The sequence below is a fragment of the Glandiceps talaboti genome, chromosome 19 (genome assembly GCF_964340395.1).
Source record: "Glandiceps talaboti chromosome 19, keGlaTala1.1, whole genome shotgun sequence".
NCBI lineage: Eukaryota > Metazoa > Hemichordata > Enteropneusta > Spengelidae > Glandiceps > Glandiceps talaboti.
Window position 1 is genome coordinate 4450781 of NC_135567.1, and position 10932 is coordinate 4461712.

At 35.7% G+C, this 10932-nt stretch overlaps 1 protein-coding gene across 1 annotated transcript in view; it reads right to left on the minus strand.

The window, feature by feature from the left end:
* The window catches only part of LOC144450371 (uncharacterized), a 191433-nt gene extending 181952 nt beyond the window's left edge, over positions 1–9481 (minus strand). Inside the window, exon 1 of the mRNA XM_078140974.1 lies at positions 9331–9481. Within this exon, the coding sequence (XP_077997100.1) occupies positions 9331–9360 (30 nt within the window). The 5' untranslated portion in view covers positions 9361–9481. The remainder of the gene's footprint in view (positions 1–9330) is intronic.
* Positions 9482–10932: the final 1451 nt, after the last annotated feature.

Sequence of the window (10932 nt, forward strand, 5' to 3'; positions counted from 1 at the left end):
TCGAAATGACAGTTCCAAAAAATAATTCCAGTTGTAGCTAGTTTAGCTTTAATAATTGATCAACTTTTGTAGAACAGTCTATGACAACTTGCTGCTTACACTTGATTCTAGGCAGTCAGAAGTACAGAGCTCAGGTTAGACTAATGAGGTTAAAACAAGCAATTTTGAAAACACCAACTTTTGAGGTGCTTTTCACACAAATGTTTAGCCACAGAATCAAGGCAAATGAGGATTGTGTATTTTGGTTATATCCCATAACCAAAATTCAAAATCCCAAATTGCCCGGATTCTAGGCCAACAAATATATGACGATATCGTATCTGGAGTATCCAGCTTTCAGTACAGGTATTACAAAATTGGCCATAAAGATGAACTCAGTGGTACCTTAACAGAGATAGTATTACAAACATTGATTGGTGGAATGAGTGTTGTATGTCAATTGGCCATAAATATAAACTCAATGATACCTTGACAAAGATAGTATTACAAACACTGATTGGTTAAAACAAGTGTTGTGTAGTCAATTACCTGACAAGTAAACTGGGTACTGTACTTGTAATTCTATACTGATAAATCTGAAATGTCATATTTAAATTTTGTCGTCTAATCTGATTTGTCACATTTAATTCAGGCTGGGGATATTAAAGGGGAATACCACTCCAGGAAATGAAGACATTTATGTAAACTTTGAGTTGTAGTTAGACATTGTATGAGTTTACATCACTTACATTACACATAATTAACTAAAATTAAAAAGTAAAAATTATTGACTATCTATTGTTTATTGGTAGCCCTTATTAACACACATGATTTGTCTCATTGTAAACCTAAAAAAAATCTTGATTTTTCAATCACTTTGGTGCTCAATGTCAAAAACCTGTGGATTAATGATCTGCAAATATTATCTAATATGTAAATATTTGGACACAAAAACAAACTTAGTTTTTAGTGGTCATGTATATGGTAAACATATGGTAATTTGATATATCTGTATGACATGCAAACAGTGAAAGTATCATATTACATAATGTCCAAACTGACCAAGTATGACCTGGTATAACCATATATCTTTCAAATCAAAATGAAACACTGATCCCAAAAATATGCAAATCTATGTCACATGACCTCATTAAATATTCAAAATGGTTTTCGATACACCAAAATCATAGCATTCTTGCTATTTTATCAGTATTTTACAAGTTTTGCTCAAATTTCATGTAAAAATCCTGGTTTTCTTGGGGCAAATGGTCAAATGTACATACTATCACAGAATGGGTGTGTGACTCCCTAGCTTACTCATATCTGATAGCTGGCCCCTCAGTAAAGGCTTCAAACTTTGAGTTATGTTAACCTGTTATAACTAACTTGGAGTTTAATACCTCATCATGTGGATAATTCTCGTCAACCGGTGCTCAAAGAGTCAACAGACATGAATTGTCTCATGGCCTATCCTCATAAATATGGAATGGTTGAACATTGCGTGCTAATTAGTATTGATCACATGTACATATACACATTTTAGACCAAAACCAGTCCCTTGGGAGAAATTTTGGTCTCATAATTTTTAAATGTTTTTGAATTTGTTATCCTTTTCCAAATTTGAAGGAAAATGTGGTCAACTTCCTTTTTTATTTTTCCAAGATTAAGTGATGTAAAATCTTAAATTGACTGACTACAACTCAAAGTTTACATAAATTTCTACATTTCCTGGAGTGGCATTCCCCTTTTAAGTACACAATACATGGAAAAAAATTATTTACTTTTTTAGTTTATTTCATATTGTTGAACTGGAAAAATATAGATATAAAATAGATATTTCAATACACTACATCTCCCAAAGAAATTTGTATAAGACTTATTTTGATTATTTGGCTGTTTCTATGGGCGTGGTCTTGTTGCTAGGCACATTTGCATACATTTTTGAATGTTTATTCATTTGTCTTTCAATTCCTGACCCACCAAATATCATGGCAATTGGTTCAGCGGTTTTTGACTGTAAATTGTTTACACACACATCCACACAGACAGACAGACAGAAAGACAGAAAGACAGAAAGACAGACAGACAGACAGACAGACAGACAAACAGATGCCGTGCAATCACTATAGCACTACTGAACCTCAGTTCAGTTGTGCTAAAAACTCGACATATTCAATGTTGCTGGTGTTTTTTATAGTTCATTTTAAACTCAGATAAAATTAAGAATGTGATATTAGTGATATGGATTTTAGACTATCGGGGATAAGTTTATCAGACTGCCATGCCTCCATCTTGTGAGAAATTATCACATTGAAGGTAGAATAAGTTTATCAGACTGCCATGCCTCCATCTTGTGAGAAATTATCACATTGAAGGTGTAGTCCAGTGTCCATCAGTTACACCTTCATTTCTGTACAGTGGCATAATAATTAAACCAAAGACCATCCCTAGTTTTACTTAAATCCACATAAACATTCTCACACCATAGCTAATATAACTAATAAACCTGTTTACAGATAAAGTGCCAAGCTACACCCTGAGACCATTTGTGGTAGTTATATCTTCGGGACCAGTCAGTTTCTCCAGCCTGGGGGGGGGGGGGAGGGGGGCGGTGGATTCTTAAATCGGACCGACAAAAAGTCACTGACCCCCCCTATCTGTAAAACCAAAAACAGGCTGACCCCCCTATCACTTAATTCTAAAACATGATGCCCCCCCCCCATATATAATATTCGCATGACAGGTATTTTTTATCGTGACTCAGTGTGGACTGCTTGACTGTCTTGCATCTACTTTATAAGATCCCAGGTTAGCACTATCATATTTATAATTATTGACTACACAGGGTAAATATATTCGAAAAGGAGTTTAATAGCATCTTGGCAGTGAAGGGTAGGAAAGCTTGAGAAGGGAATATGTACATCTGTTATGGGGGTCCTAGGGGGTCTCCCCCTAGAAGCCCAGGAGGTTTTTAACTCTGAAAAGTCAATTTTGAGACTATTCAGACATTTTCAGAAAATAATTTCCAAGCTTTCAAGACAGCACCAAAATGTAAAAAGCAACTACATAAGGTTGAAATATTTTTGAAATATAGTTTGATAGGATTTTGACAGTAAGAGGTAGGGGGAAGATCTTGAGACTAGGATGTGTACACCTCGTGTGTGTGGGGGGGGGGTCCTAGGGGGTCTCCCCCTAGAAGACCTGGAGGTTTTTAACTCTGAAAAGTCAATTTTGAGACTATTCAGACCCTTTCAGACAATAATTTCCAAGCCTTACAAGACAACACCAACATGTTAAAAGCAACTACATAGGGTTGAAATACTTTTGAAATATACTTTGATAGCATCTTGACAGTAAGAGGGGAAGAGCTTGAGACTGGGATATGTCCACCTCATGTGGGGGGTCTGAGGGGGGTCTCCCTCTAGAAACCCTGGAGGATTTTTACTCTTAAAGCCAATATTTAGGCTATTCAGACCCTTTCAAGCAATAACTTAATCCATGCTTTAAAAGACAGCAAGTATCAGAAACTATTCTTTATAACTTACACTAAGGGTTGAAATATGTTCTTAAAAAGTTTAAATGGCATCATTATATACATGTAGTAAAGGTCAGCACATCTAATGGTAGTATCATTGGTAGGGGAGATTTGGAGTTTAAGGCAATTTTAGACTATCTTGGCAAACGTTTCAGATCTTGAAAAGACAATATCATATCAAATTAGAAAAGGGTGAAAATATTTAAGAAAAGTTTAATACCATTATGACAGTAAAAAGGTTGTTGGTGCATCTGGTTGTTGGTTGAATGTATGAGTGACCTCTGGGGGTGAGGGAGTCCTTGGGGTTTTCCCCCTGGCAGATCTGGAGTTTTTTGCTTGAGATACTAAGGCAATGTTTAGGTTATTCATAACCTTTGAGGTAATATTTCCAAGCTTCGAAAAGCGAACGTAAAACATTTTTAAATGAGTTTCTCATATCACACGTAACATTAGTATATAGGGGCATTAATATTGCATGTTTAATAAAGTCACCGGTATGTTAGAGAACTTTAGGTGGTCATACCTAGTGTATAATAGTAACTGGAATCTGATGAGATGTGGTGATTTGTAGTGTCAATAACATGACGAGTAGAACAATTTAGATTAACTTCATTTATAAACTATCTATGAAAATTACCATTACGAAACCTTCAAGTTCACTTTTGTCCCAAACTGCAATATAAGCGAAGCATTGATTGTGAAACAGCCAAGCATTTACATGACATATTCTGTAACTAGTGTGGTAGGTAATACCGGTACATGTATATGAATATGTATAGTTAGGTTTGAACTAATAAGTAATGTTAAAGAATTCATGTAAGAAACAGGGACAATAACAAATATTGACATGTACCACATTTCAGACAAGGCTATATGCCATTGTAGAAAGGATTTTTTTCTTCCATCACAATCTAAAACACAATGACCCCCCCCCCCTATCCACAATTTTCAAAACAGCATGACCCCCCTACTGCCAATTTCAAAAACAGGGTGACCCCCCTACCAATCCACCCCCCCCCCCCAGGCCGAAGAAACTGACCGGTCCCTTCATATGATATATGTTATTCTTCTAAAAAATAAGATTCATGGTAAATAATACAAGTACTGTGAATGGCATCACACATAATTACATTTTTGTCAGTTACTAACAGTATGCTGAGTGTGGGTACATGTAGTTAAAGAGTTTAGGATTTTCAAAATCCAAACTGTGATACATAGTAATCATTCTACTGAACACAATGGTTTTAGAATTTGTAACAGAGAGAGTGGTGATAGCATAGCAGTAAATATCAATATTAATGTCTTGATATTGGGTTATATGCCTTCAATGCAAGGATATAATCAACACTATGCATAGCGGAATGCTGATTGTATATTTACACCAAAGGCATTTAACAAAAGATCCAAGCTCTAATATTTGTATTATATGTCTCTAAAGATATTATGTTCATTTGATAAATTTCATGTCAGAAACATTAAAAAAAGAATACAACTTGAATATTTGCCAATGTAACATGTGGTGTTTGAATATATGATGCATTAATAAATTACAGTATAGACTAAACTAAAATCAAACTACAACTCTTTCTGTATATCAACCTGGAACTATTTTGGCAATAAAGTTCATATTTGTTGAGAAAGATATACTGCTAGATAGAAATTCTGCTGTAAAAACTACTTACAGGTTACACTACTGAATGACATCACAACTATATCTATATATACTATTACAGCAACAGTTTGTAACTTAGTAAAGTAAAGTTATCTTGTCTGTAGAGCGTGGTGTAATCTCCTGCATGATGGATGTATGTATGTATGTATGTATGTATGTATGTATGTATGTATGTATGTATGCACGTATATACGTATGTATGTATGTATGTATTTATGTATATACGTATGTACATATGTATGTATGTATGTATGTATGTATGTATGTATGTATGTATGTATGTATACGTATATGTTATTTGCCAAATACCGTTCCATATCTTGCTGTGAGAGGTAATTTTTCTGGTATAACGGAGAGCCGGAGGCGAGCCGTTATACCAGAAAAATTACCTCGAGCAGCAAGATGTGGAACAGTATTTGGCAAATAACATACTTATACGTCACCTGCGACTATGAATTCATTTTTGAATGTCTAAAAAGGCTGTTTCATGTTAAAATAAAATCACTTCCGCTTTATACTGTTGAGCGTAGTATCATGCACCTCTCTGATAACTGCAATGCGGTTGTTTACATGTCAGCCTTAACTTTATCGTCCAATCAGAGTGCACGTTTGCTCAGTAGTATGACGTAATGTTTACTATTTGCATATCATGCATATCACTCAGCGATATATTCAAACTTATAACCATCAGCTGAAAAATTAGCGCGTCTTTGTTTTGCGTACTGTATTCCATTAAATGTACATAAATGTTTGTGATATGCTTTGTTGTTCTAGTTAAGCAAAAATTACACCCTCTGTGGTGGTAATTTTCATATCCTTCATAAATTTAGGAATTCATATTTACGATCGCGTGACGACCGTGCGTTCGCCGTCACTGGACTTTCACGGTTGTGTGTGGAATTATTGACTATTTTCCTGTGACATGAAAAGTACAGTTCAAAGACTTGTTACAATGTATACAACGGTGATATTTTGTTCGATTGCCAACAAATTTGGCATTGGAAATGCTGGTTATAGTTCAATCTCTAGTTGTCTGCTAGATTTGTTTACAAGGGGACGTGCAGTGATCACGTGATACAACAAGCAAAAATACGGCTGTTGGTGAAAAATACGCCTGTGTATCTGCAGGGCTCTCGACCAATCAGAATGCGAGATTGGTGACAGGTGACGTATAATGTATGTATGTATGTATGTATGTATGTATGTATGCATGCATGTATGTATACATGTATGTATGTATGTATGTATGTATGTAGGTATGTATGTATGCATGCATGCATGTATGTATGTATGTATGTATGTATGTATGTATGTATGTATGGATGGATATATGTATATATATATATATATATATATATATATATATATATTTATATATAACTCGGTGAGTATCAATGTGCTAAGACAGTGCTCTATACCGCAGTGGCAGAGCGTAATAGTTTTGGTAGTACTGGAACTCTTTCTTGGTTGTAACTCGGAGTTTCACGCATAAAGCGATCATCATCATGTTGTCTGATTATCACTTTATGCGTGAAACTCCGAGTTACAACCAAGAAAGAGTTCCAGTACTACCAAAACTATATATATATATATATGTGTGTGTGTGTGTGTGTGTGTGTGTGTGTGTGTGTGTATCTATAGAACCCTAAAAGAATAAAAGTAGCGCCAATGGCATTGTAGGACAACTGTATTTGGCTGTTGCTATGGCGTGGTCTTGTTGCTAGGCATATTTGCATACATTTGTTTATCTTTATTCTCATACCTACCCATCCACATTCTTTGTAATATGCATCATCATTTCAGTGTTGTCAACAATAACTGTAGAATAACCCTCCATCCCCTCCATCCCCACCGTTCACCATGCAGTTTCAAGATATAAGTTTTTGACCCAAATTGAGATTTTACACCTAATTTGCATATCACTGATGGGATCATCATGTTGTGAATACACTTTCATCTACACATCCCCTGATGCATCCCCATTAACTTTCAGCAGAATCTGCTAACTAGTTTGGAAGTATAGATATCGAAGTAAAGAAGTATATAGGCATTAATATGGAAAGCCACAGCTGACTTAAGTGTGCAATTACTATTATTGTGTGTGCAAATACTATGTTATTATGTGCATTCAATAGTTTATTATGTACTTACCTTAAGTTATTATGTGCATACTGTATTATTCTATATACAGTTACTATTATTATATGCGCTAACACTATGTTATTATGTGCATTAAATATTTTATTATGTGCAAATCTTAAGTTACTAAACTAGTGTTAAAATCTAGTGTTTTTCTTTCAATATAAATCTCTTATAAAGATGTCCAAATAAATCTTTCTCAAGTTGACAATGAAAATTGAGGAACAACAAATATAACGAAATACAAAAAATAATATCTATGTTAGCGCATATAATAATAGTAACTGTACATATAATAATACAGTATGCACATAATAACTTAAGATTTGCACATAATAAAATAGTTAATGCACATAATAACATAGTGTTAGCGCATATAATAATAGTAACTGTATATAGAATAATACAGTATGCACATAATAACTTAAGGTAAGTACATAATAAACTATTGAATGCACATAATAACATAGTATTTGCACACACAATAATAGTAATTGCACACTTAAGTCAGCTGTGGCTTTCCATACATTAATATCGTATGTATAGTAAAGTCAACGGTATGTTAGAGAAATTTTGGTGGTCATACTTAGTGTATAAAATAGAAACTGGAATCTGATGAGATGTGGTGATTTGTAGTGTCAATGACATGTAGTGTCCAAAATAGAAAGTGTATTAATCCATTCTGACAAGTTCAAACTGACAAGTAGAATAATTTAGATTAACTTCTTTTATAAACTATCTATGAAGAATACCATAACAAAACATTGAAGTTCACCTTTGTCCCAAAGTGCAATATACATGTACAATGTAAGTGAAGCATTCATTGTGAAACAGCCAAGCATTTATATGACATGTTCTGTAACTAGTGTGGTAGCTAGATATTAGATATATGTATATGTATACGTATAGTTATGTTTGAATTCTTACGTCAAGTAATATTAAAGAACTGATGTAAGAAACAGGGACAAAAACAAATATTGACAGACAAGGCTATATGCCATTGTAGACAGGGATTTGTTGATTTCATCACCATCCAAAACACAGTGACCCCCCCCCCTCTCCCCCATCCACAATTTTCAAAACAGCATGACTCCCCTGCCAATTTCAAAAACAGGGTGACTCCCCCCCCCCCCACCAATCCACCCCCACCCCCATCCCCCGGCCGAAGAAACTGACCGATCCCTTACTTATTTACCCTGCAACTACCTCAGTACCTACTAAGTATTTTACATCATCAAGTAGCGATAATTTTAAGCTGCACTTTATGACTACTCAATCCAAAAACAACAAAATCATGTGATAAATTTTCATTGGCCCTTTTCAAAATGATTGCATTCCTGCTACACACTTGTATTCATAGTAAATCCTTTCATGTCGTGTTCAGACATTCACACTCTCCTACAAATTGTGAAATGCAGAGGATATCGAGAACGATATACATGTATGTGAAACATCACACGAGTAAAGTTACACAATAAACAGTCGTGTCCTGCTTTGACCCCAGATGACCCAGTTTCACGTGACTGGTGATTTACTGACCTTACGAGGTGAGGTTAGACATGTTACGTGTGAATGACAATAATAAGTGCAATGCCAAGTACGTCTGATATTATGGGATACTAAGGTACAAATCTTACTCCCCTGAAATGTAGCTAAGTCCATCTAGGCTATTGTAAGTACTACGGGTACAAGGCCACTGCATTCGATCACGCCATGACTATTAGTATTAAATGTACCAGTACACGTTGGAGATATCTCTCCCCAACGTTCATGGTCTAACGTTACGCTAATACTCTCCTAGATACGTTTTATTGTGTGTCGCGTATATTTTGCACACTTACTTTATTGGCATAAAAGGAATGGACGGTACAAACTGTCTGTATAAGTTTTAGAAGTTGAACAAAGTTGTACACGAGTTGCCGCTCTCAGCGCCATTCACAACAAACCTGCAGTGTGTGTTTATAGTTATACATAATACAAATCGTAACATCATAAAGACACTTACATGTGGATCCTTTTCTTGACTGAGTTCCATATTTCCCACTTCACCCTGACCCTGTTCAAAACGCAGTAAATGTTACAAACTTGAAGACGACCACACAGGCTACCATCATCACACCGGGTCCTTGGAAATTAGGTCAACTGTTTAACCCGGAAATATTGTTGTGGACACGTGATCGGCAAACGCGTACGTTACGTTACCAGTGCAGTTCCCTATCAATGGATGGGGAAGACAGTGTGTACTATTACCTATTGAGAAGATCGGTGATGTCATATCTTTTTAGTCAGCCGGTCAGAGGTTACGCGCGTTTGTTCTTATACCATCACTCCACCACGCGTGCGAAGCTACAAACATATTCATATTCATATTCACTTTCAAACGTTGACCTCTTCGCTCAATGTGAATATGTTGTTGGGATAAATTATCATTCCCATATTTATTTGCCCAAAGTTTAATTTGTTCATCAAACAGAAATGCCAGTATTTCTACATTCCTAAACTATTATCTAGGTTTTTTGCTCACAGATTTTTAAATTCAGAATGTTTTAATTTAGTGCTGACTAGTTTGTCTTTTCAGTTCTTATTTTGTGTTTGTGTTATGATTGGTCTTTTTGGATATAATTGATTTATTTCATTGCCAAACGCGCGTTCGTTCCCATTCGGAAGACTTCGAATCTGATGATGAACATGATTGTTACTCTATCATAATATTCACATTGTATAGGTGAACTTTTGAAAGTGAATATGAATATGAATATGTTGGTAGCTTCATACTCATCACTCCATTCCTCACTTCCTGCATGGTCGAGCATGGGCATCATGGAACAATAAAGCTAAGATTATGGATATTTATAATCTAATATCAATAGTATGTAATACAAATACGCGTAAACAACGTATGTGCGTGAAACTGACAGGTATGAAGTGAGCGGGCGATTGTGACTGTATTTTTGCAACAAAAGCTTACTAATGTGTATTTTCAGTGTTCACCTCCTTCCTTTGATGTAATAATGTTCAGATTCAACGAGAATATCAATACAAACACTTGAAACCCCAGAAAATCTAGTCTGTCTCACTGTAGAACAACACCATGTCCCCGTACCACCGCCGTTACACGGTAGCTTCCTGGTTTACCTTACATCGACGTTGGTGGCGCACTTTCAAAACGAACAGACGATCGATATTTTGTTGCGTTGCTAGGAAGGACGAGGAAGCGCTCTCATATTCATATGAAGACAGGGTATGAAAACGATCTCAAAAAGTCTGGGGACGTGCGTTACCAAAAGGTAGGGACAGGGGGGACACTTTTTACCCAGCATCACAAAGAATTCACAGGGTAACCTAAATTATTATTTTTCATTATATTTCGTATTGGCAGTACTCAAACCTTCATATGAATCAAAATATTGAAAAAAGGCAAAAATGACCCGAGAAGTGAAGCGAGACTAGACGAGACGTAGCTTGGACAGCGATCTTGATGGGTGTACAAGGAGGTGCTGAGCGCTAAACAACTTCTTCAGCAACACCACTCGGTTGAAATCTATTGAAACAATCAATCTTTATTACACTCACAATCACAATAACACCATCTAATCTGAGTACGGCA